Raw genomic sequence first — 27,501 nt, forward strand, 5'->3', positions numbered from 1 at the left:
TTCCATTTCTGCCATAGGCTGTAAGAAACCCAGTGTTGAAGAGGCTTCTAACCAGGAATCTAAAAAACAGTTGGTTCATAAGCCTAAAAATTTCCAACAACCTTCCTTTTTGGATGATATTTCTTTAGTAGAGAGCTTATCTTGCAATACTTAGAATTTTAACGTTTGGGAGTTGCTCTGCCTACTCCAAGGCAAGTCTAATGGAGGCGTCCGAAGACCACTTGGGGTTTTATCCCTTTCTCTCCTGGTGTTGTAAATGTTCTGAACGAATTTGATATATGTCCGGTGCAACCGTGTCCAAATGGTTCGATGGACTTGCTTGGTTTGATTAAAGTCCGCGAGGATCTGGAAATAGAGATGACCGGACCTCGTTTTCATCATATACGGACGCTATCTATGAGGGAGGGGGTGGATGACTATCTGGCTTCAAAAACTGCCTTCTAATCGGAAGTCTTTTGTTGCCGACAAAACTTCAAGCAATAAAGATTATAAGCCTAATTGGTTATGGATTAGGCTTCTTACAAACAAGAAAAGAAAGACTGTGAAGGGAGATCTATATCCGGAGGGTTTTCCTTTCAGATTTCTTGGAATAAAAAACCAGTAAACAAGAAGCAATGACCTCTTTTGAGAATTTGACGAGGGATGAGGAGGTCATACGTGATTATCTAATGCAGATGGACTTGTGTTTCACCAAGGAGGAATTATTAGGTCATATAAACCGAAATATCCCCTTTGTCATCTGAACCCCAGAAGGGGAAATGCATTTTGAAGGGACGCCCAAATAGGACGTTCTGTTTGCATGTAATTTCTTATGATTTTACCCTATTTTTTATTTGTTCCTTCCTGTGCTTGCAAGCTCTAACATGCATAGGACAAGAGGCCATTCAAAAGTTCACTGATACACAGATTCTGCATAGGACAAGAGGCCATTAAGAAAAGTAAACAACCAAGTTTTACCTTCATAAATTAAAATAAGAGTGCTGCGATTGTGCTTTAATGTTGAAAATAAAATAGAGTTGTTTCATAGTTGAAACATCATTAACTTTTTGGACCAATTACATGTACGGATGGAGCCTATGGTTATGGTTACTTTGAGTGAAAATCATTTGTACATGACATAATTGGAACCTGACTATATATGGTTCTTTGAATATTACTTGATTCATATTATTACGGCGATTTCCTCTATTTTGCAGTACATATGCACACTTAATTGTGAGTCTCTTAAGTTCGTGACCAATTTGCTAACACCAATTAAAAGCAAACAGGAAAAAAACAAAAAACAAAAACCTACCTATCGTATAAGTGGATAAAGTAAACATCAACTTATTCAACTCAACCCAACCCAACCCAAAACAGATGATGTGACTTATGATAGTATGTTCTACAAGAGTGACTATACTTTTGTTCTCCAACATCATATGATATGATATGATATGCTCCAAACTGTCTCTCATATACAATGTTTAAATAACTCTCTTTCTATGCCATCACAATTATTAAATCAGCAATTCTAACCAACTAACCACTTAACTCTAGCCCAGAAAAGTAACAACTTCTTCGTTCTTCATGACATACCCAGCAATTGCAAGTAAAATTAGGAGTATAATGATCCACAAGCTAAATGTTCCTGCATAATAAGATAAGGAGATTAAACAACTCAACCCGAATATGATGATGCTAAAAAATGGTTTCCCCCCTCTTTAGTATTTTCTCCACATGTTTCATATTTTGAAATTTCTCTTCCAAACTTCTTCGGGCGTAACATACTTTCTACAGCATATATCCTCTGAATATACATGACAACAACCAACTCAAGCTCTATGTGAATGCCTATTAATAGGTTACCAAATCTATCTAACCCTTGCAACAATTAATCAATGGCTCGACCAAAAAAGAATAATAATAAAAAAAAGTGTAGAACCACATACCACTTTTCTTTTCTTCAACTGCCGTCACCCTTGCACTTGAGTCCATGGATGCAGATATCAAAGCCCTGCATTCAAACATAACATGTTTCACTACTGCATGATATTCCTCCAAGGGTATGAACCCAACTTAAAAGTTCCAACCAATGTTTAACAACATTGTTTGAACTATAACTTCTAACCTCGAATCATGGGAGAACGCCAATGCCGTCACCATGCCAAGATGTGCTTTTTTCACTGCTTGAACCTGCCTATTGCTTGAACTTATAAGCAATACATCTCCTTGAATTGTGCCCCTGCCCATCAAGAAAGGAGTAAATTTTAATCATAAGATGTTTGCAAAATGAACCCAAGCACTTGGCAGTAGGAAGGGAATATTAATACATTGCGAGGAATTTGCCATCAGGTGAGACATTGAAGGAGGAAACAGGGTCACGGGTTACCCGCTTTGAACTAATCCTCTTCCATGAGCTTGCATCCCATGTCACAATACTTCCACCTTTGTCTATGTGAACAATGTTTCTGATGGTTAGTTTTTAGAATGAAAAATGAGGAAAATTGAAATAAAAGCATAACCCCATTTCAACCATTGCAATAAAGAAAAATAACTCTTGACTTTGATATCTTACCTGTTATTGAAGTAACAAAAAGCACCTGGGTCCTATCACTACTTTGAGAAAATCTGCAAGAGGCAAGAACCTCATCCTGGAGGTAAGAGAACAATCAATAGCAGAAGAAACATTTAATAGCGGATCAACATTCATTACAACAACAACAACAACAACAAAGCCTTAGTCCCGAAATGATTCGGGGTCGGCTAACATGAACCATCATATAAAACCGTGAAATCAAGTCGGATCAGCGACACAAATTCTCCCCCTCCACTTTGTCCTATCCACTACCATATTTTCCTCAATCCCAATAAACTCATATCACTCTCGATCACCCTCCTCCAAGTTTGCTTAGGTCTTCCCCTACCCCTCACCACTACATCCCTTTGCCACTCTTCAGTCCTCCTAACCGGCGCATCAAGCGCTCTTCGTTTTACATGGCCAAACCACCTTAGTCGGTTTTCCCTCATTTTATTCTCAATAGATGTAACCCCTACTTTTGTCCTAATTATTTCATTACTCACCCGATCCTTTCTCGTATGACCACACATCCATCTCAACATACGCATCTCCACCACCAACATCTTATGGATGTGACAGTATTTAACTGCCCAACACTCCGTATTATATAACAATGCGGGTCTGATTGCGGTGCGGTAGAATTTTCCCTTCAATCTATTAGGCATGCCGGGGTCACAAAGAAACCCGTAGCACTCTTCCACTTCGCCTAACCCGTAGCAATCCGATGCCTGAACAACTCTCCCATCTAGGGTGATTGTCCCTGCCTCCCTACTCCTATCGCCGCTAAAATTACACTCCTAAATATTCTGTCTTACTTCGGCTCAACTTGAAGCCTCTAGATTCTAAAGTTTGTCTCCATAGTTCCAACTTCCTCTCCACGCCTTCCTTCGTCTCATCAACCAACACAATATCATCTGCAAACAACATGAACCATGGTATACCATCTTGAAGTGAACTCATTAGTTCGTCCATAATGATGGCAAAAAGAAATGGGCTTAGTGCAGAACCTTGATGCACTCCAATCGTAATAGTGAACTCTTCACTCTTCCCAACACTGGTGCGTACACTCGTGCATGCTCCCTCATACATGTCCTTTATGATGTCAACATTCATTGACAGAGAAAAATGCTTTGAAAGTTAATCCAAATGGAAACATGTGATATGTCTATATGCAAAACCAATTTTGGGCCATCTGGTGGTCCACAAATGATCTAACAATCCACCACAGAATCCTGAACTACAACAATGCAATTCTATGTTCTTCACTGGTTAAAAATGAAAACAATAATAACCAAATATGACTGCAATAGGGCAAGAAAAAGACAACCTTCTCGATCAGAAACCATAATAACAAAGCAATCTGTTAGCTCAAGGCCCTGTTAATTAGTTCTTACATTTTCCCTTGACAAAGAAGCCACTGCTGTTGAAGAAGTAAGATCCCAAACCCTACCAGGGCCACGACCTCCCAAGGAAACAAGAAATTTCCCATCAGGGCTGCAAAACAATTATGTTGTATCAGTATAAGTGGATTACAAACTGTTCACACATGCCTGCTCAGGAACTAGAGATCTGATCTCTCACTCCACTATAGTAGTACCTGAAACATAAGTCCTTCACAGACGCATGAGCTTCAGCCTCATTAATAATAATTTCCATGCTGGGCCACTTGAAAACCCTTAATTTACCATCCTGTACTGCAACAATTTATAGCATCATATTGCATGCTATGAAGGAAAAAGGAGCAATTACTATAGTGAAATCACCATGCTATGAAGCAGGACATGAGATCTAAGGTGTTCAGCTATCAGTTATCCTAGCAACTTATTTGAAAGGCAAGTATTCGAAAGGCATGTCTTAGCTATGAAGATGGTAAAACCTTCAACATCTTGCAAAGTATAATTGTATACATATCAATGGATGTGGATTTATGCATGCAGTATCTATCCAAGATTGAATGAAACACATATCAGAGAAAAAATTAGACAAAGATGAGAAGAATGTGTTTCAAAATTTTATGAACCTTTCAGATAGATAATCAGTGTAAAATTCATCATCAGTGTGAAATTCAATCACACTGCACATTATCTACAGCCAAAGCCTACTTGTTTGCATCTATGGGGTTTTCATTTGTTTTTCTCCCTTCAATAATAATATTAAAAACCAAACTTAGTCAAATTGTTACTATATCTAAACTTTTTAGAAACATAACTAAGCTTGTTCAAGGGTTTCTACTTTACTTTCTGAATTATGTTACTTTGCAGGGATGTTTGACATTCTCAGGGCTAGTGCTTACTTCATGTGATCCATGGACGTTCTTTGATACAACCGTTTTGTTAAACCCCCAGTCAACCACCCTTTCATTATCCAGCTCTCTTTCTCAACATGGAAAAGAAGCCCAGAAAAATGAGCAAAATAAGTAAAATAATACTTTAGAGTCCCGACCATAGCAGGAAGGAAAAATTTGTAACTCCCAAAATCTAGTAAGGGCCACAACCTCTTCCTAGAATATAAATAATGCTTACTTTTCCACCAATTTGGACCAAACGTGTAATAGTTTTCAGTTTCCAACATGCATTCCTAAAAGAAAAAATTCTTTTGCAAATTAACGATGATATAGTACTAGGCATATCCTCATGTTACAACTTCGTAATTGTCATGGAACCGATTAAACCAAAAGCTCAAGCCGATAGTTAAATCTCAATCATAGATCTTATATTAATCTCCGACATACACCCACAAGCAAATGCTCCTAGGACTAGCGATATAAACAAGAATACTCATCTGAGCCGCAGGAACATCAAATTCCCCCTATGGGAGTTCCAATGGGGGCTAGTACACATTCCCTGACGAACAAATGGCTTGCAGCGTGTACAACACAAGCCCATCCCACTATGTGTTTTTAATTCCACAAATTAATGAGGTTGTCACAACTCGAACCCTCGACCTTTTGGTCCAAGAGGCTCTGATACCATGTCATGGAACCAATTGAACTAAAAGCTTAAGCTAATAGTTAAAGGCAAGGGACATTTGCTTGAGGGGATGTGTCAGAGATTATAATAAAAACTATTCTTGGACCTTAACTATAAGCTTGAGCTTTTAGTTCAATTAGTTCAATAACATGGTATCAGAGTCTACGGTTCGATTCCCGGCAGCCCCATTTGTTGATTTAATTGCACGACATGGTAATATGGGCTCTGTTGTGCACGCTTCAAGCCTAGTGGCCATTCGCGTGTGGAGGTGTGTCAGATATTAATATGAAGTGGACCTTTAACTATTATTTTGTTGTATTTGAAACCAAAAAATGAGCATCATGCAGCAAATTCATTTCAAATTTTAACAGATGCATAATTTTTCTACCTCGCCACCAATTGCAAGTACAGAACTGTCACTGTTAAAGGCCAATGCTAACTGCTGTCCAATGTCTTCTAACTTGCTCAGATCTTTTTCTGACTCTTTTAGACCAACCTTGCAGGCTCCATTCTCCTTGACTAAATCCCATTCAAAAAACCTAGAAAAAACAACCAATGTAATATATCAATAATCTTTTAATAAATGTAAACTACACACAATCTACAAGAAAAGATCACATTGATAGAATTTTTTTTTGCCTTAAAAAGTGAAGGGGAAAAAAGTGAGTGAAAGATCCAGAAATTCTTATTAGTCAAAGTATCCACATTAGTCCAGAAATTCTTATTAGTCAGAGTATCAACATTAGAACTATAACTTACTCCATACAAAATAGTAATGCATAGTGAGTCCATGAGATGTATTTTATGTTCCTATTTACTGCAGTAAAAAATGAAATCCTTAGTCAGTCCTCGACGTTCCTATTTAACTTCTCCTGATAACAATTATCACATAAGCATCAACCATACTTTAATGCTGATGAGACTGCCCATCTGTAAAATCTTATAAATGCTAAAAAAAAAAAATTGCTCTTATGTCCTCTCACAGCTCACACTGGTGCACCTAAATATTCTCATCTGATATTTCTTCTTGAAAGCAAAGGCAAAGTTAAAGGACCTCACCGTTGTGTGGATGGGTGATAGAACAAAGTGACGCTACACAGATAGTGCCATTGAATGTGTCCGAGAGGTCATTAAACAAAATAGCAAAGTAACTGGCATACAAATCTGAATAGATGATTTGGATAACTTAACCCTTCATAAAATTTCAGTTGATACAGACACCAAAAATAGATAAAGTAAGCTCATAATTGAAGGGAGAAAAAAAGAGAGAGAAAGAAGAAAATATAATCCAGTTTCGCACCATTATCCTTCGCAAGAATTTATTGTTCATGTACCCATTACATTTAGTACACGAGGGCCTCCCCCTCACTTCATTTTAGGCTTAAGATAAGTAATTATCCTAAAAATCTTGTAAGGAGAATAGAAGAGTAAAAGCCAGTCAATAAAATAATTACCGGCAGCCTTTTGGCAATGCACAGATAAGTCCATCTCCACCAGGGTGAACAACCATCCTATAAGGCAAATCAGAACCAGTTCCAAGCTTTGCTACCTGAAACACAAGAAAAGAAAATCGTACACAATGATGGCATCTGCATAAGAGAATGAAACTTTTGACTTTATATGCCATATTTAGATGTCAGACTGCCAAGCTAAAGCAAATTGCAGAAGCATGTCTAGTACCACGAAATATGAAGCAAAAAATTATTATAGAACAGAGCAATGTGAAACGCCTACATTGTTGCCAGATATTCTCTTACAAAAAGATCACCCTAATTCAACTTAATGGATCCTAGAGGGAAATATCTATGAGATGACATCTTTAACATTCTCTGATTGATAAACTACATCTGAATAAACAGATAAAATTATATGCATCACGTTGTGAAATTGTGTAATGCAATTGCCAATATGTGATCGTAGTGAATGGATACAACTCAAATCATCAATTATATTATACAATAATCACTATATGAACTGAAATATTGATCAGTAACTGAACTCCAACATTAGGAATTAAACACGATACTGTTGATCATGAGCATGTCGTGGCCCAGCAAATTAACTGAAGTCCTAAATTTTGACAATAGTATCACAAATGTCAAGCAACTAGACAAACTTAGTTGAAATTAAGTGTACATAGGCTGTATTAGCATCAAATATGAATAAACAGGGTTACATGTTAGCTTCAATCTGAGTTGCACTGTATGAAATGGCTCAAAAAAATAAAAAAATAAAAATCGTGGTTGGGAAGGTTATTCAAATATGAAAATTAGGACTAATTTCAAATAAGCAGAAAATTCAACATACAGGTTGAGCAGAGAGAGAACTGGAGGCAAAATCGAAATGAACGACGACGGCAGCGTTGGGAATGCCGCTGCGTCCTTCGCCGCCGCCACCAGCAAGAACAGCGTAGTATTCATTAGCGATGTCCTGCGAAGGTGCAGGAGGAGAGGAATCCTTAGCTGAATCTGCATCTTCGTCGTGGGACTCGATAGGATTTTCAGATTGGAGTCTGGATCTGAGTTGGTTGTAGGGAACAAAAGCAGCAGAGTAGAAAGGAATGCCATATTTTTGCAAGCTGGGAGGATCCGGCTTCTTGTTCTTCCCCATTGCCTAGTGAAAGAGACTGTAGAATTATCGCCAATCGACGGCGACCAATTAGCCACTCAGCAATTGATACAAAACAGAGCTGAAACTTTTTAACCTTCCAAATTGCGAAATTCTTAATTCAACCAATAAATTATGCTAACCTGGAATCAAGCACAATATTTGGGATGGGAAAGTCAGAGCTACAAAGCGATCACAAAATGAAAGCTTTATTAAAAACAATGGAAAGAAATTAGAGAAGAAGAGGAATTTCGATTTATGAGGAATGAACCGACCTTCAAAAGAGTCTTCCCTCGGGTAGACGATTCATCAGAGATTTGGAACAAAGGTAACTTTTGTGGGCCTTGTGCATTTCAGCATATGAAACTCAAATATTTTAGGCCTAATGCATATCCAGCCCCTTAAAGTTGTCCGTTTTGTTCATTTAACCTCCTGATCTTACAAGACAACCCTTTAACTCCCTAAACTCCATAAAAATGGTATTTCTCACCCCCTTAACTTGTCCATTTATCCCCCAACTCATAGAATGTTCTATTTACCCCCTTAACTCCATAAAAGTGGTATTTTTCACCCCTTACAATCCGTTATCGAAGCCTAAATTGATAACTTTTTTTAAACGTTAAACCTATATTTATGTTTTCCATAAAAGTGGAACCTAAATTGATACTTCCCCAAAAATCATAGGCCCATTTCGGTACATTATCCCTAGATATAATGTATTTAACTTGTTTATATTAATGTTCTTGTTATTTGTATTTTTTATTCGTTCTTTCTCCATTCAACTTTTTTTACTACTATAAAGGGATAAGAAATACCATTTTATGAAATTAAGAGGGTAAATAGGATCATAAGTGGTGAGAAATACCACTTTTATGGAGTTAAGGGGGTAAATAGGATATTCTATGAGTTGAGAAGGGGTAAAATGACAAATTTGGACAAATTAAGGGGGTGAGAAATACCATTTTTATGGAGTTTAGAGGGTTAAAGGGTTGTCCCGTAAGGTGAGGGGGTTAAATGAACAAAACGGATAACTTTAGAGGGCTGGGTATGCATTAGGCCAATATTTTAATTTGAAAATAAACGTCCTCATCATTGATTTTTGTTTATTAATTTTTCAATTTCTAATTATTTAATTATTAAAAAACATATATATATATCATCTTCAACAATAGATTAGAGCCCTCTCCAGTGTTTGAAGTTGGCCGACTTGACCACCAACTTAGTGTTCAACCATGTAGCCATCTAAACCCCATAAATGACATACGTTTAACCTCATTTAATCTACATAGTAATAACATGTCAATTGTTGGTAACCCCAACAATGTAAGACCTATGAAAGAGAGTAAAATCCCATCTCCTTCTACAACGGTCATATAATACAACAACAACAAAGCCTTAATTCCGAAATGATTCGGGGTCGGCTAACATGAACCATCATATAAAACCGTGAAATCAAGTCGTGTCAGCGACACAAATTCTCTCCCTCCACTCTGTCCTATCCACTACCATATTTTCCTCAATCCCCAATAAACTCATATCACTCTCGATCACCCTCCTCCAAGTTTGCTTAGGTCTTCCCCTACCCCTCACCACTACATCCCTTTGCCACTCTTCGGTCCTCCTAACCGGCGCATCAAGCGCTCTACGTCTCACATGGCCAAACCACCTTAGTCGGTTTTCCCTCATTTTATTCTCAATAGATGTAACCCCTACTTTTGTCCTAATTATTTCATTACTCACCCGATCCTTTCTCGTATGACCACACATCCATCTCAACATACGCATCTCCGCCACCGACATCTTATGGACATGACAGTGTTTCACTGCCCAACACTCCGTACCATATAACAATGTTGGTCTGATTGCCGTGCGGTAGAATTTTCCCTTCAATCTATTAGGCATGCCGGGGTCACAAAGGAAACCCGTAGCACTCTTCCACTTCGTCCAACCAGATTTAATCCTGTGAGCAATATCTCCATCTACTTCTCCATCCGTTTGGATAATAGATCCTAGATACCGGAAGCAATCCGAGGCCTGAACAACTCTCCCATCTAGGGTGATTGTCACTGCCTCCCTACTCCTAAGGCCGCTAAACTTACACTCCAAATATTCTGTCTTATTTCGGCTCAACTTAAAGCCTCTAGATTCTAAAGTTTGTCTCCATAGTTCCAATTTCCTCTCCACTCCTTCCTTCGTCTCATCAACCAACACAATATCATCCGCAAACAACATGCACCATGGTATACCATCTTGAAGTGAACTTGTTAGTTCATCCATAACGATGGCAAAAAGAAATGGACTTAGTGCGGAACCTTGATGCACTCCAATCGTAATAGGGAACTCTTGAGTCTTCCCAACACTAGTACGTACACTCATGCATGCTCCCTCATACATGTCTTTTATGATGTCAATATATTTCCGCAAAATGCCTTTCCTTAGTAAGGCCCACCAAAGTACTTCCCTTGGTACCTTATCATATGCTTTCTCCAAGTCAATGAAAACCATATGCAAGTCCTTCTTCTTATTTCGATAATGCTCCATTAATTGTCTCATTAGATGGATGGCTTCCATAGTTGATCTTCCGGGCATAAAGCCAAACTGGTTTTCCGAGATCTTCACCGTCCTCCTTAGCCTTTGTTCGATCACTCGCTCCCAAAGTTTCATAGTGTGACTCATTAATTTGATTCCTCGATAGTTGGCACAATCTTGGACATCGCCTTTGTTCTTATACAAAGGGATTAAGATACTTTTCCTCCATTTTAATGACATCTTATTGTTTCTCCAAATTTTGTTGAAGAACGTCGTCAACCATTCGATTCCTCTCTCTCCCAAACATCTCCAAATCTCAATAGGGATGCCATCAGGTCCTACTGCCTTCTTCAACCTCATCTTATTTAATGCAATTTTGACTTCACCCTTTTGAATTCTCCGCATGCAGTCATGATTTATCATATCACGAGGGATACTTATATCTCCCACATCTTGTCCGCGATCTCCATTAAATAAGTCATCAAAATAGGACCTCCATCGTTCCTTGATATTCTTATCTCCAACTAGGACTTTTTGGTCCACATCCTTCACACATTTAACTTTTCCGAGATCTCGCGTCTTCCTATCTCTCATCCGAGCAATTCTATATATGTCTCTTTCCCCGTCTTTCGTATCCAATCTTGTATACAAATCCTGATTCACCTTTGCTCTAGCATCTTGTATGACCTTCTTTACTTCCCTTTTAGCCTCTTTATATTTTTTCGTAGTTCTCATCACTCCTACAGTTCCCTAATATTTTATAGGATTCTTGCTTATTCTTTACTGCTTGTCGTACTTCTTCTGTCCACCAAGATGTATCCTTACCCGGTGGCATGCTACTTTTAGATTCCCCTAGAACTTCCTTTGCTACTTCCCTTATACTATGCTCCATCTTAGTCCATATCGAATCTATATCTAAATCCATATTACAAGTCCAAATATCTTTTTTGGCCATCTCATCCATAAATTTTTGTTGATTCTCCCCTCGCAGTTTCCACCACTTAATCCTAGTCTCCACTTGTGGTGTTCGTTTTCTTATACATCTCCTACTTCGAAAATCAAGCACCACTACTCTATGTTGGGTTGTCGTACTCTCACCAGGGATCACCTTAAAATCAATATAACTCTTTATCCAAGCACTCCTTACTAAGAAGAAGTCAATTTGGCTCGCATTACCGCCACTCCGATAAGTCACTAAGTGGGATGTTCTCTTCATAAACCATATGTTCATGATACTCAAGTCATAGGCTGCGAATTCCAAAATATCATTTCCTGCTTCATTTTTATCTCCAAAACCATACCCTCCATGAACACTCTCAAACCCATCTCGCCTAGGACCCACGTGTCCATTGAGATCACCACCCAGTACCATCTTTTCATCCCTAGGAACCTGTTGCACCACTTCCTCTAAGTCCTCCCAAAAAGCTTGTCTTACAGAGACATCTAATCCTATTTGTGGCGCATATGCACTTATGACATTCATAACCTCATCCCCTATCACTAGCTTAACACTCATAATTCTATCACTCTTTCTAGACACCGCTACCACATCATCAATATACTCTCGATCAATAAGAATACCTACTCCATTTCTAACCTTATCCTTTCCTGAGTACCAAAGCTTATAACCCCAAGGAGCTATCTCCCTAGCCTTGGCTCCTACCCACTTGGTTTCTTGTAGGCACATTATATTTATTCTCCTTCTCTTCATAACATCTACAATTTCAACTAATCTTCCTGTCAAAGATCCTATGTTCCATGTCCCAAAGCGTAACCTACTACACTTACCCCTACCCCTACCCTTACCGTGGACTAGCTTATTTACCCGCAACCCTTGCATATTTGACACCACCCCCGGGTCCTGGGGTGGCGCGCCGCTTCGTGGCGACGACCTAGCAACCCTTGCACATTTATCACTACACCCGGGTCTAGGAAGTGCAGCGCGTCGCTGAGTAGGGAACACCCCCATGATATTCATATTTTGGTTCATATCATAAGATGTGGCTAAGTTTTACGCTGGCCGCCACAAACCTACCGCAACCCTCCTCATTTGTCCGGCTTGGGACCGGCTGTAAAGGCCACCGAGTGACCCTCACAGGCGGAATTACAACGGCCATATAATATTGGATTTAAAATCCATAATCAAACCATCTCCTTCAATAGTTTCCTTCTTTCACTTCGATTTCTTCTACTTCACCTGATTCTCTCTTCTTCAATGGTCATCATCGTTTTGTTCTTCTGCAATTTCTAATTTCTTCATCGGTTTTTGCTTCAACATTATGTTTTTGGATTGAAATCTTATGGTATGATTTCTTCTTCGATTGGTATCTCTTGGTATGATTTCTTCTTTTTCAAACAGTTCAGCCTTAATCTCCTGTAGTTTACACCATAATCATAGGTACGAATCATGATATTTGTTTTTGCGGTGAATTTTCATTACTGAAAGTATGTTAGAAACCTGCAAATCCAGTAAGAAGATTTTATGGTTGCTAGTTTCCTTAAAAGTACCCCCCAACATAAATAAGTCCAGCTTCTTTATTCACTATCCTCCCACCATGACTCAAACAATTGTGATAGAACCCATGTTAAAAGCTAAAAATAGTCAAATACATACAAGAATTTGATAACTTGGAGAAAATCCTTGATCAGAGCTCTTCCCTATAAGGCGCCGTTGGATTCGGTTGAGGACACTCCGATTCTTAAGTCACTAATAATTCTGAGAGAATAAACTATAAGCACAAAGTTGGGAATCAGAAAATGTACATTGAATACCTCATAGTGGGGGCATTTATACTAGATTCCATAACCATCGAAGTATACCTTCATATAATGATACATTCTTTATGTCGGACCGTTAGTGCCTTTAAGAAACCATTTAATGCTATTAATTATTGCAGTTTCCTCGGTAACGGCTTGGTGACACTATGGACGAATCTATCTTGGATGGCATGTCCATATCAGTCTGGCGGATGTAGGTCATTTATGGCGTATGGCCTTTACGAGGCGTATCCATGTGGCAAGGTCTTTCATGGCGTATGGCTTCTGGCGCACGCCATTGCCTTGACCTATCGGATCTTATCTTGTGGCGAATCTTATTTACCAATTAATCCTTTTACTTATGGATTTGTATGGATTTGCTCTAAGGATAATATCTAGGTGTTATCAGAAGCCCCCCTAAACATATCAATTAAGTCCTTTAGGGCTTTTTGCCTTCTGCACGTGCTGGCATCATTATTGCTCCTAACAGGCGCGCTGTTCTATACCACTAGGATGGAGACAAGTGGCACCCTGAGGCACAAATCTCCAGGTGCTGCCATCATCTACCCTATAAGAGTTATTTTTTCCTACTCTTATGGGTTTCTTTCACTTTTTACTCCCTTGCTCTTTTGGACTTTGTCTCGGTCTTCTCAGTTCTTTACTTTAGTTCTTTTAGTGCCTAGGAACTTCTATTCTTCCAACCTTTTTCGAATTTTTCATGTAAGTGCTCCTTCCTAATTTTATAATTTTTATTTCATCTTCTTTCTTGCTTATTTGCTATGAGTTCTAGTTCTTTTTCCTCAAAGAGGACTCTAAGCCTCGATGAGATTGAAACAACCCAAAAAAACTCTTATGGTGCCTCTTCCCATTGTAACTCCGATTGTCACGACGGAGGCACCAAATCCATAGTTTGGAGAAAAAGCTAGTTCTTCAGCCCCTAAGAAGAAAGGGGAAAAGGCCCCTAAAATGAAAAAAAAAATCCCATCTAGGGTAGATTTTGGGATTTTAGTTGCTTTAAAATTCTTGTATCCTTGGCTTAGGGCGGCTAAATATTTAGTTCCTGAACCCTTCCATCAACCCGCCATGCCTCCTAAACGCTACTTCGCAGTTTACCAGAGCCATGTAGATAGTGGGTTTACGTTCCTAGTTTCTAAAGTAATAGAGAACATTTTAGATTTCTTTGGTATACCCATTTGCCAGCTGCATCCTAATGGGTGGCTGGATCTTGTTCTAGATTCGTACTTGGTGGCGAATCTAGGTATGGTTCTAGCCCTGAGGGTCTTTCGCTCTCTTCATACAATGACTAAGCGAGGGGTGGAGGACCACATAATCTTCTCTAAATTGAAAGTCTATTCACCTTTGTTGAGCGATTTCCGTAAGTGCACGGTATACGCCTGTAGTAATAAAAGATATCGATCCCACAGGGAACGTTTTTTAACAAAAACTTATTTTGAATTGGTTAAATATACTTATAAAATTTATAATAAGGAAAATCGTTAAATCGGATTTGGTTTTGAAATTGCTAGAATGAGAATTAGATTAGAGTATGAAGATGTTAGAAAATACTTCTGATTTAGGAGTGAATTTGCAAGACAGGAACGTTTAGTACTTTTTAGAAAAGTAAACAAATATATTCGTTTGCATTAAGCAAAGAAAACAACTTTAAACTTTGTATAAATTATGATGATGAAATAAATGACGGAACCTCTAATTTTTAGGCTTTGAACTGTAGTCAATCCTCCTACGGCCGGGTTAGATCGCTACCTTAACCAAATTAAAACTCTTTCGAGATAGAAATTTGTCTAAGTTGTTCAACAAAGTTTCCTTGTAAAGATTTTGAATTAAACTAAGTTTTAATGAAAACACCAGCAATCCACTTCGGATCCTTTACTAAAGTGCTGCATAAAAATCTATCGAATAGAACAGACTTTATTAGATGAAATATAAATTGATACAAGTTTACAGAGAACAATGAGCATGAAAACATTCGACGACGTGCAAGTGAACGGGTTGTCAATCCTTTCATTGGGTTTCGTTAGAGTTTGTCAGGCTCAGGGGCGGATTCTCTACTCAATCTTCTCGCTGAATCTTCGGAATAGAGACTGGTCTATCTACTACCAAAATGTAAACTAAATATGAACAATGTCTAAACGCTACTGTGTTTGTTATTATTGAATAAACAATGTGTGTACATCATATTGCTTTGAACAGAAATAAAATCTAAATTCTGAATCACTTGACTCGGAATTTATGCATAAGTTCTATACAAATCTCTTTCTTCTATATATTTTCAACTCTCCATCAACTCTTTATTTATAGATGTTGAAGAGTCGTGTTTGAAGTGTCGTGTCCGTTGTGAAGGATTGTATCTGTTGTGAAAGGACGTCTTTATCCACCCGAATGAACGCGTTTCTTGGATTTTAACATGTGTTCATTGTACTTGGCAGAATTTCTGCACTTACCGAGAATGGAAATTCTCGGCCGAGAATGGGGGACCATTTATTTGGTCTTCGGACGAAGGGAAGGAGCTGCTGAAGAACGCGTGTCGTGATCGAGAATTATGGATTCTCGGTCGCGGCTTTCATAAAATTCTCTACCGAGAATTTGTTTCCTCAACCGAGAATTTGACATTTCTTCTGTTTTTGACCTCGTCTTTGTCCTCGTTTTGGTGTAATTGATCTTCGTCGTTTTTAACTCCTTTTGTAAGGTTTTTATTCTGTTTTTGAGCTCTTTTCGTTCCTATTTGGATTTTACCAAATATTTACGTACCTTGTAAGAAAGAAACATATTCGAGAGTAAAAGCATTCTAAACAGGTATAAGTAGCACAAATTTGTAGCAATATTGATGTAATTATTGATGATATATTAGGTATATTTTGGGCTTAACAAATCTCCACACTTAATCTTTTGCTAGTCCCGATCAAAATTTCACTGAATTTATTCTTTAACTAATCTCGTTATGAAAATAAAACATATATCTCTGTATTACCTTTTAAATTAGTTAAGCCGAAAAGACTTACTTCGCATGGCAAATTTATACGCAAAATATCAAACTAACTAGTATAAAGGCGATATATCATTCGTCTTGTATTTTCAATTTTGAATTGAAGCATTCGGGACGATATAAGCACGCATGTTATTGAGTCTTTCATCTCAAGGCATTTCAAAGCACAAAATTTCCTTTCCCAAACCTAAACTAATATATGAGATATATTAAATGAAAATAAGTACTTAGGATAATCTTATTTGCTTAGTTACGCCCGAGATAAGGGTGGTCTTGATCGTAACCTTATACGTATTTTTATTGCTTAGCGTTTGCTTAAGAAGTACTGACCATGCCATGGGTGGACGCAATCGTTACTTTAAACTTAAACACGCTTATTTTTTGCTTTTAAACGTTCCTTTCATACCTCGATTGTGATAAGGGTGGTCGCAACCGTGGCCAAAAGTAAACGGTACTTAATTTTTCTTCCCTTTCATACCTCGATTGTGATAAGGTTGGTCTCAATCGTGGCCAAAAGTTAAGAATTCAACTAATTGATTAATTAATATGAATTATAAAATTGAAACTGTAACTTGGGAAAAAGAAAGATAGCACATTCATCCTATATTGACTTAAAATTCAACATGTATTATGGCTAAAGTTTCCTTAAAAACTTCAATTGGTGTTAATGTAAGACGAAAATCAAACCGAGCTAAAATTGTTAGTTCAATTTAATGCCTATAAACCTAATTGAAAATTTAAAATAAGATTTATTGTATCATGAATTTCATGATATAAAATAGAGATTGAAATAAAGAATTTTTTACTTAAATACATTCACTCGAGACAATTTTATTAAAAATCGTGTCGGAGATTTGTGAAAAATTTGAAAAATAATGCCCGTATAGAAATATATTATTTCTAACGATAATGATAACCTAAAAATAAAAATCATAACTAATCATATTAACTTATGATTAATTTACAAACATATGAAAAATGTTAAGTTTATGAAAAATAGTGTGAAAAATGTGTTGCAATATATGTTGCATTTGCATAAAAACTATTTGTTGCATTTAGTATTTGTGCTAAAAACTAAAATGATATATGTATATCTCCTCCCACACTTAAATTGGACCATGTCCTCATTGGTGCAAAAATGGACATAACATGAAAAATAAGCACGAAATAAAGCATACGAAATAAAGATAGAATATTAGCAAATTAAAATAATTCAACATAAAATTAAAAATGGTACCAAACATAATAAAAAGAAATATTGTACCAAACTTTAACAAGATGAAAATAAAAATAAAGAAAACAACCTATGCATGCGGCGGGGAATCCGGAGGTGTTGGTGAAGTCTCCACATTTCGGCGACGGAAAAAGGAAAGCATCTGATACCAAGTAGACCTATGCTCGCGCCTCAAAGTATTGAGGTTGTCATTCATCACCATGTTATTTTCCACCAAATCATCAATTCTTAAATTCATTTGACGATTATTGGAATTGATTTGGTTCAAAATCCTCCGCAAATCCACCGGATCATCCTCTTGAGGTGCTTGGGGTTGTGGTTGAGCTTGCGGTGCATCCTCCTCGCCTTCTGCCTCGCCTCCTTCTTCGGTACCTACATATTGAGAACTTGAAGCTCCTCCACCCATAGTGCCACGAAGATGGGCAATACGGGAAGCATACGATATAAAGACGGGAGGAACCGAAGTAAGCAATAAGTGAGCCCGTTCAAGTGCCGAGATGTCCAAAATTGGAATATACCCATGGTAGGTGGACATGTCATAATCGGCCAATTCACCCCGTGCTCCCAACACAATAGCCGTGATAAAATTACAAAGAGGGACTTGATTTGTGTGAGCCCTCAAAGCACGGAACAAATTATCGAATAATATACCAATGCTATCAACCCTCAAACCTTTAAACAAACTATCCAAAACAAACAAATCCCGAACTTGAATCTTCGAACTCTCAACATGACCAAACAAGGAAAAACTCAAATATTTGTGAAAGAAGAACACACAATTGTCCTTAATCAACTTGCTTGAAGTGTTTTTGGAGTTAAAACAATCTTGGTCCGAAAGAGTTTGCCAAACAGAATCATTATCAAAATCTCTAGGCTTATCATAAAAATCAGTAGTAGGGAAACCAAACATGTTTCCCATTGCCTCATAATCTATGGTGTAAGTCACACCATTGTTCCTAAAAGAAATTGATCTCTTCTTCTTGTTCATGGTCAAGGTGACCAAAAACTCCACCACGTATTCATAAATACGGGGAAAACGCATAGAAACGAACTCTTGCCAACCCAAAGCTTCAATAAAAGCATCAATTCTAGTGGAGAAGTTTAATGCTCTTACCGAATTGAAATCAAGGAAGTGCATATCCACAAACTCGCGTTTGGAATTGGAAAAGTGAAGAAATCGAGCGGCTTCCTCCTCCGTTTCGATATCGAAATAGGCTCCGCAACGAATACGAAGGCGATTAGCTTCCGTAACCGGAGGTTTTTGACCCACACGCTTTTGTCTAGGCATGGTGATGGTGTTGGCTAGGGTTGTGTAAAGAAGAAGAAGAAGTGAAAAAGAGAGAAGAGCAAAGGATGAAGATGAATTGAAAGGTGTAAAATGAGGTAATGAATTGAGAAGAGAGAAGAGAGGGTAAAGAATAAATTGGGAAGAGTAAAAGTGATTTATGGGGAAGAGTTTAGAGTAGGGGATTGGGTAAAAACTGAGGTGATGTGAGGGTTGTGTAAGGGGTAGGTTTATATAGGGTGAAATAGGTAGATGTAAAGGTAGAATAGGAATAGGAATATGCTTGAAATAGGGCAAAAATCAGAATTAATATTGCCTGCAGGGCGCGTGTCGTGACCGAGAATGCGGATCCGCGGTCGCGACATGCGAATTTCAGAGAAAAAATTTGCTCTGAATTCGGCCGTTTTTGCTGGACTTACCGAGAATTTTAAATTTCCGGTAGAGAATTAGTCAAAAATGGCGTTTTTGGTGCCTTTGGACTTGGTTTGTACAATTTTGTTGGCAATTTGTGTCATGAACTTAATATAAACTGTACCTGCACTTAAAAAACTAAAATAAATGGCATTAATTGCAAGGAAAACCAAAGGTTTAGCCTTATTAATTGGAATTAAAGGGTAATAAATTATATATGAAGAATTAATGAAACTTAAATGCTCATTTATGCATACAAGTTAAAAGAACCATATTAAGTGCATATTAAGTTCATGTTAATACATATTAAAGACATGAATTTAATCAATTGAAAGAAATTGGGAAAACTTAATGTATTGAATCCAATGAATTAAGTTTGGAAAATTGGATCATGTGTTGAATAAGAAATCATATTAGATTAATCTAAACATTTAATTATCGTCATTTAACCAATATATTCAACTATTAGAAAATAAATGAACTAAGATGAATAGAAAAGTTAATTTATTAATCGAACACATATGTACAAAATAAAAATAATAATAATAAAAAAATTGCAATTGCAACAAAAATAAGAAAAATATGTACAAAATAAAATAAATAAAAAACCTAAACTATTCTATATATTCATCCATATCAAGCGGGATTTCTGTGGTCCTATAATGGTCAATTTTTAACTGCACGAAAGCTTGACGTTCCGGTGCAGAAAGAAAATGCGGGCCTGCATGAAAGACACGTTTTACGAGTCCTTCGAACTCTAAAAACTCATAGTCTATCGTCGGGAAGAATTCATCATCACTCCAAGGAACATCAATGGTACCCTTGGTACCGAGAATTATTCCACAGATTATATTGTCGAACCCAATCTTTTTATCCTTGGATCGAGAAGCGGCGACAAGACCCTCCATCAGAATTTTTGAAGAATCCACTGTATTGCCCTGGAATATATCTCCAAGAATATATAATTCGGTGTCACGGACCACACTACTAAATGTGCGACCAAACAAACTGTGACACAAGAATTTGTGTAAATAAAGCATGGAGTTAGAGTGAAAGGAATGATTTTAGGCGAGTCGAGGATTGAAACGCCAAAAACCAGTAAGCATTCTCCAAATGTCCGTGGACGTCATGTCTTTGACAGGATGACGTTTGATTGTATCCCTCGGGGGAAAACCAAACCGGGCCTGCAACTCTGGATAGCCAAAAGTAAAGATTTCGCCATCTCGACGAAAACTAAGACGGACCTGTCATTTGTTAATGAAACGAACGGTACAGAAAAATTCCAGAATCCAATCGCCAATGATTGGAAATCGCATTTTGGCGAATTTTGTCCACCCTAAGCGTTCCAAATAGCGACTCATGTCATCGTTTATTCCAAGTTGATCATTCAAGAAGTCATCCATATATAACATTCCAACAAAGAATGTATAACGGAGCCTCCAGTAGCGTCTTCCTTCATCGTGATTGAAGATAGGAAATGGCGCACCATATCGTTTGGACAAGTCTGGACGTTTGTTGCTTGAAGTAGCATTTGTCTTTGAGGTTTTGTGTTTAGTAGGCATGGTAAATAACTTAAGAAACAAGGTTTCTGTAACTTAGGAAAAAAATGGTTGTTTGAAGAAAATCAGAAATTTGATCTGATAAAGATGAAAAGAATTTAACAGAACCATGATCTTCAATGACTTATTTATAAGATTTTAGGATGAAATGAGGTGTTGTTTTGATGTGAAAAGGCATAAAATTATACCTTTCTGAATTGAAGAAACTTAATTTTTTGTTTATGAAAGGGGTTGTCTACAGGTTGAAGATGATTCATGTCTGATGTTGCAGAAATAACGCGTGTCGCGACCAAGAATTCCAAATTCTCGGTCGCGACACGCTGATTTCCTTGCGGAAATCAGGCGTCGAAACCCATTTTCCGATTCTCGGCCGAGAATTAAATATTCTCGGTAAGTTCAGAAAAAACCTAACCTATTTGGACAATTTTGAAAAGGAGAATTCTCGATCGAGAATTCCAAATTCTCGGTAGAGAATCGCCTGAAACTTCAATTTTGAACTAATTGCCTAAAATCAAATCTAAACTCATAAAATAAACATATTTTATGCATCTAAATCATAACATAAAGTCATCTAATCATAAAAATGGCATGTGTAAAAATAAAATAAATAAAAATGAACAAAAATTTAAAAGAAATAAAACAAAATAAACTGTATTAGAAAAGCTAAACGAATTATACGTCAGATAATCTTGTTACGAACTTAATTCCTATTTTTGAAATTTTTTCGTAATAAATTTTGCATCGATTACCATTAACTTTGAAACGAGCTCCGTTAGGTCCTTCAAGTTCTAAAGAACCATAATCGAATGTTCTGACGACTAAATACGGTCCTATCCATCTGGACTTAAGTTTTCCTAGAAATAAACGAAGTCGTGAATTAAATAACAGCACATTATCCCCAACATTAAAGTGTTTGACTTTAATCTTGGCATCGTGCCATTTTTTCACTTTTTCTTTATAAATCTTCGCATTTTCATAAGATAGATGACGTAACTCATCTAACTCATTTAAGTCGAGCAAACGTTTCTTACCTGCTTGTCGTAAATCAAAGTTAAGTTCCCTAATAGCCCAATAGGCTTTGTGTTCTAATTCGACTGGCAAATGACATGCCTTCCCATACACTAAGCGGTATGGAGTCATTCCTATTGGTGTTTTAAATGCAGTACGGTATGCCCATAACGCATTATTGAGTTTACAAGACCAATTTTTTCTTGAAGATGAAACTGTTTTCTCTAGAATCCATTTGAGTTCTCTATTTGATATCTCCGCCTGACCATTTGACTGAGGATGGTATGGCGTTGACACGTGGTGGCGTACTCCATATTTTTTCATAAGCGTATCAAAACTTCAGTTTATAAAATGGGTACCGCCATCACTAACGATGACTCTAGGACAACCAAATCTACAAAATATATCGTCAAGAAAATTAACAACTACTTTAGAATCATTTTTCGGGGTTGCAATTGCTTCAACCCACTTTGAAACATAATCTACGGCGACTAATATGTAAGTTTTACCAAAAGAAGGGGGGAAAAGGTCCCATGAAATCTATTCCCCACATGTTGAAGACTTCAACTTTTAACATGGTTGTGAGGGGCATCTCATCTTTCCTTCCTAAATTTCCTATTCTTTGGCACTTATCACAACGAGTAATAAACGAACGGACGTCTTTAAACATCATAGGCCAAAAGAAACCACATTCAAATATTCTAGCTATTGTCTTACTAACTCCATTATGTCCTCCATAAGAGCTAGAATGGCATTCCGACATTATGGATTCATATTCATTTTCACCAACGCATCTCCTAATTATCCCGTCACCACAAGTCTTGAACAAGAAAGGATCTTCCCAAAAATACTGTTTAATGTCAAAGAAAAATTTCTTCCTTTGTTGGAAAGTTAATCCTTCTGGAGTAATGTTGGCTGCAAGATAATTTGCAATATCTGCATACCATGGTGACATGACACTTTTTATTTGATAGAGATGTTCATCGGGGAAATCATCTCGTATACCGATAGTTTCACCTATAGGACCGTTGTCATCTTCGAGCCTTGATAGATGATCGGCGACAAGGTTTTCTACTCCCTTTTTGTCTTTAATTTCTATATCAAATTCTTGTAACAATAAAACCCATCTAATTAGACGTGGTTTTGCATCTTTTTTAGCAAATAAATATCTTAAAGCTGCATGATCAGTATAAATAATAACTTTCGAACCTAACAAGTATGACCTAAACTTATCGCATGCAAAGACTACAGCTAACATTTCTTTCTCTGTTGTGGTGTAGTTTAATTGTGCACCGGACAGTGTGTGACTTGCATAATAAATGACATGAAGTTTCTTATCCTTCCTTTGACCTAAAACACATCCGACAGCTAAGTCACTTGCATCACACATAATTTCAAAGGGTAATTCTCAATCAGGTTTAGCAATAATAGGTGCACTGACTAAAGCTGTTTTCAATGTTTCGAAAGCTTTAACGCAATCTTCATTAAAATCAAAGGTTGAATCTTTCATGAGTAAATTAGTAAGTGGTTTGGAAATTACAGAGAAATTCTTAATAAATCTTCTGTAAAAACCGGCATGTCCTAAAAATAACCTTACTCCCTTAACAGTAGTTGGAGGGGGTAATTTTTCTATTACTGAAGTTTTTGCTCTATCCACTTCTAATCCTTTTTCAGATATTTTGTGACCTAAAACAATTCCTTCGTCAACCATGAAATGACATTTTTCCCAGTTTAATACTAAATTTGTTTCTTCACACCTACACAAAACTTTATCCAAGTTTTTTAAGCACGAATCGAAAGAATCTCCATAAACTGAAAAATCATCCATAAAAACTTCCATGATATCTTCAATGAAATCATTAAAAATCGCAGTCATACAACGTTGAAATGTTGCAGGTGCGTTACATAGACCAAAGGGCATTCTCCTATATGCAAATGTTCCGTAAGGACACGTGAAGGTTGTTTTATCTTGGTCATCCTGGTAAATATATATTTGAAAGAATCCGGAGTAACCGTCTAGAAAACAGTAGAAAGCATGACCAGCTATCCTTTCGATCATTTGATCAATGAAAGGTAGAGGAAAATGATCTTTCCTAGTTGCTTTATTAAGGTTCCTATAATCTATACAAACCCTCCAACCAGTGGTGGTTCGTGTAGGTATTAATTCACCTTCGTTATTCCTTACAACTGTTATGCCTCCCTTTTTAGGCACACAATGGATTGGACTAACCCATTCACTATCCGAAATAGGATAAATGATTCCATTGTCTAGAAGTTTAGTAATCTCATTTTTTACTACTTCTTTCATATTCGGATTTAGGCGTCTTTGCCTATCCGCTTTAGGTGGCTTATCTTCTTCTAAGTGAATTCTGTGCATTACGATGCTCGGATTAATACCTTTTAAGTTTAAAATTTGCCAACCCATGTTTCCTATCCTATTTCTAACAACTTCTTTCAATTTCTCTTATTGAACTTGTGTTAATTTGTTAGAGATAATTATAGGTAGAGAATCGCCTTCTCCTAAGAAAGCGTACCTCAAATGACTTAGTAATTCTTTAAGTTCTAATTTAGGTGGAACTATAATTGAAGGCGAAACTGGTCCATCTTCACGAATCAAAGGCTATGGGTCCTTATCTTCTAGTTCCTCACTCATTATAGGTTCTATTATTTCTTCTTTTTGAACAATGTCATTTACACATTCTTCAATTAAATCAAGTTTCATACAAGCGAAATCCTCCATAGGATATTTCATTGCTTGGTTCATATCAAACTCAATCTTATCGTCTCCTATTCGTAAAACTACTTTCCCTTCCGACACATCAACTAGAGCACGTCCCGTGTTCATGAACGGTCTACCAAAGATTAGCGGACAATTTACGTCATATGCAAAATCTAATATAACGAAATCGGTAGGAAAAATAAATTTGTCAACTTTAACTAAAACATCCTCAATTATACCATATGGTCTTTTAGTGGTTTGATCCGCTAATTGCAAAACCATATTGGTACGTTTGATATCTTCTTCTAAGCCTAACTTATTAAAAATAGATAATGACATCAAGTTTATGCTTGCTCCTAAATCACAAAGAGAAGTTGGGAATTCAATATCTCCCAATTTACATGGAATGGTAAAACATCCGGGATCTTTGAGTTTGGTGGGCAAATTACTTGACACAATTGAACTACAATCTTCAGTTAGTGAAATGGATGAAATTCCTTCCCAACTGATTTTCTTTGAAATGAAATCTTTGAGGAATTTACCATAATTGGGAATTTGCGTAATTGTATCCATAAACGTCAAATTAATATGCAAATTTTTAAGTTTGTCTAAAAATGTTAAAAGTTGTTTGTCATAGTCCTTATTGCGGACTTTGTGTGGAAAAGGTGGTTTGGGTACAAATTTTTTTGTACTTGAGTCAATTTGTGCATCTTCTTGGTTTAATGTATCTTCTTTGGACTTTGGTAAATCAGTTCCTGGCAAAGTTGAATTTCCGGGCATTTCCAGACCTAAGTAATTTTTCCCTGAACGAAGAGTGATTGCCTTAACATGCTCTTTCGGATTTTCTTTCATATGGATATGAAGACTTCCCTCTTTGCGGGATGGAATTGATTTAGCGAGTTGTCCAATTTGAACCTCCAAATTATGGATGCTAGATGATTGGTTTTTAATAAGCTGATCGAATTTATTCTCGATCTGTTTAAAACCATCGTCGTGATTACTTATTTTTCCGCTCATAGCATCAATAAATTTGTCGATTTTAGAAGATAAAGTGCTAATCGTATCTCTTGATTGATTTTGATAATTAGTGGTACGATTTTGATTAGCATTAGCATTGTTATTATTATCTCTCCAGTTAAAGTTAGGATGATTTCTCCATCCAGGATTATATGTATTGGAGTAAGGGTTATTAGTTTGATTTTGCCCTTGGACAAAATTTACCTGTTCAATTTCGCTCATACCTTCATAATCCATATCCGTTTGGATTGGCTTACCATTAGGATCACACGGTGCCATAAACCTATCAATTTTGTGCGATAAGGCAGAAAATTGGGCTTGTAACATCGCAACTGGATCAAGATTCACTATACCTTTAACTGATGACGTAGTTGAGGATGATGGTTTCGCTATTGGTACGTGTCCACGCTCCGTGGGCCACATACTGCTGTTGATTGCTATTTCCTCCAAAAGTTCTCTTGCTTGGGCAGATGTTTTCTTCATAAATAACCCTCCAGACATAGCATCCAATGAACCTCTAGTTGTAGGATTTAGTCCATTATAAAATGTTTGCATTAAAAGTTCAGCGGGCAATTGGTGGTGTGGGCATAAACGTTGAAGTTCTTTAAAACGTTCCCAAGCCTCATAAAGAGTTTCATTATCATTTTGAGAAAAAGATGTTAACTCTTTAATGACTCTTGCGGTTTTTGCTAAAGGAAATTTTTTTGATAAAAATGCTTGGGCTAATTGCTCCCAAGTCTCAAATGATGCGGCTGGCATAGAAGTCAACCACTCTTTAGCTCGATCCTTCAAAGTAAAAGGAAAAAGGCGAAGATTGATTGCTTCCGCAGTCACATTCGGTATTTTAAAAGTGTCACAAATTTCTAAGAAATTTGTCAAATGGGTGTGAGGATTTTTGTTAGGTAACCCTTAAAATGTTACGTTATTTTGTAACATATTAAGTAATGCTGGCTTGATCTCAAATTGATTTGCATTAATTTGGGGTCTAACTATACCGTTTGTTACACCGGCCACTCCTGGCCTAGCGTAATCCATGAGTGTGGCCATAACTTCTGGCTCGGTAATTCTAGTTTTTATTGGAGTTTTGTTTTTGTTTTTCTTTTCTTTCTTATTCTTTTTAAGAGTTCTTTCAATTTCTGGGTCAATAGGACCTGGTGACGTGCCTGAACTTCGAGAACTGCGTATGAACCTGAAATTTCGCACGAACCGAAACTACCTTCAAAACAGAATTTGAAAAATAAATATGTTAGTAATTTGAAATAAATAAAATATAAAAGTTTGAATAAGTATAAATAAACCTAGATTCGAAATAAAATACGAAAAATCTAAATTTTTGTGAAAAATTTTGGCGTTCCCCGGCAACGGCGCCAAAAACTTGTTGAGCGATTTCCGCAAGTGCACGGTATACGCTTGTAGTAATAAAAGATATCGATCCCACAGGGAACATTTTTTAACAAAAACTTATTTTGAATTGGTTAAATATACTTATAAAATTTATAATAAGGAAAATCGTTAAATCGGATTTGGTTTTGAAATTGCTAGAATGAGAATTAGATTAGAGTATGAAGATGTTAGAAAAAACTTCTGATTTAGGAGTGAATTTGCAAGACAGGAACGTTTAGTACTTTTTAAAAAAGTAAACAAATATATTCGTTTGCATTAAGTAAAGAAAACAACTTTAAACTTTGTATAAATTATGATGATGAAATAAATGACGGAACCTCTAATTTTTAGGCTTTGAACTGTAGTCAATCCTCCTACGGTCGGGTTAGATCGCTACCTTAACCAAATTAAAACTCTTTCGAGATAGAAATTTTTCTAAGTTGTTCAACAAAGTTTCCT

The 27,501-nt window shown here is 36.9% G+C and overlaps 1 protein-coding gene and 1 non-coding gene across 5 annotated transcripts; one reads left to right on the top strand and one right to left on the bottom strand.

Annotated features, from left to right (window-relative positions):
* Positions 1–1,277: 1,277 nt before the first annotated feature.
* LOC136208740 (SEC12-like protein 2) lies at positions 1,278–8,491 on the bottom strand. Of its 4 annotated transcripts, XM_065999885.1 has the most exons (12): positions 8,412–8,476; positions 8,280–8,318; positions 7,837–8,155; positions 6,984–7,078; positions 5,918–6,068; positions 4,158–4,249; positions 3,955–4,054; positions 2,558–2,633; positions 2,313–2,433; positions 2,111–2,224; positions 1,932–1,996; positions 1,278–1,630 (listed from the first exon to the last, which is right to left on the bottom strand). In XM_065999885.1, the coding sequence occupies exons 3-12, from the start codon at positions 8,137–8,139 to the stop codon at positions 1,536–1,538; spliced, it is 1,212 nt and encodes a 403-aa protein (XP_065855957.1). In that variant the 5' UTR covers positions 8,140–8,155; positions 8,280–8,318; positions 8,412–8,476; the 3' UTR covers positions 1,278–1,535. The 4 variants fall into 4 exon arrangements, with proteins under 4 accessions (XP_065855957.1, XP_065855955.1, XP_065855958.1 ...); XM_065999883.1 differs by lacking the exon at positions 8,280–8,318 and having other exon boundaries at positions 7,837–8,279; positions 8,412–8,491; XM_065999886.1 differs by lacking the exon at positions 8,280–8,318 and having other exon boundaries at positions 8,412–8,480.
* A 17,739-nt stretch (positions 8,492–26,230) lies between these two features.
* LOC136210067 (small nucleolar RNA R71) lies at positions 26,231–26,337 on the top strand. The gene has a single exon (XR_010677777.1). It is a non-coding gene; the product is annotated as a small nucleolar RNA R71 (small nucleolar RNA).
* Positions 26,338–27,501: the final 1,164 nt, after the last annotated feature.

The sequence above is a fragment of the Euphorbia lathyris genome, chromosome 10 (genome assembly GCF_963576675.1).
Source record: "Euphorbia lathyris chromosome 10, ddEupLath1.1, whole genome shotgun sequence".
Lineage (NCBI taxonomy): Eukaryota > Viridiplantae > Streptophyta > Magnoliopsida > Malpighiales > Euphorbiaceae > Euphorbia > Euphorbia lathyris.

What these genes read in the sequence shown, in the direction of transcription:
- LOC136208740 (XM_065999883.1), bottom strand. Translation starts at nt 8,139, where the DNA reads ATGGGGAAGAACAAGAAGCCGGATCCTCCCAGCTTGCAAAAATATGGC. An exon ending in TACTTGCAATTGGTGGCGAG is followed by an intron (nt 4,250 to 5,917) that starts GTAGAAAAATTA and finishes GTTGCAGTACAG; the next exon opens with GATGGTAAATTAAGGGTTTT. An exon ending in CTTCTTTGTCAAGGGAAAAT is followed by an intron (nt 2,634 to 3,954) that starts GTAAGAACTAAT and finishes TCTTACCTCCAG; the next exon opens with GATGAGGTTCTTGCCTCTTG.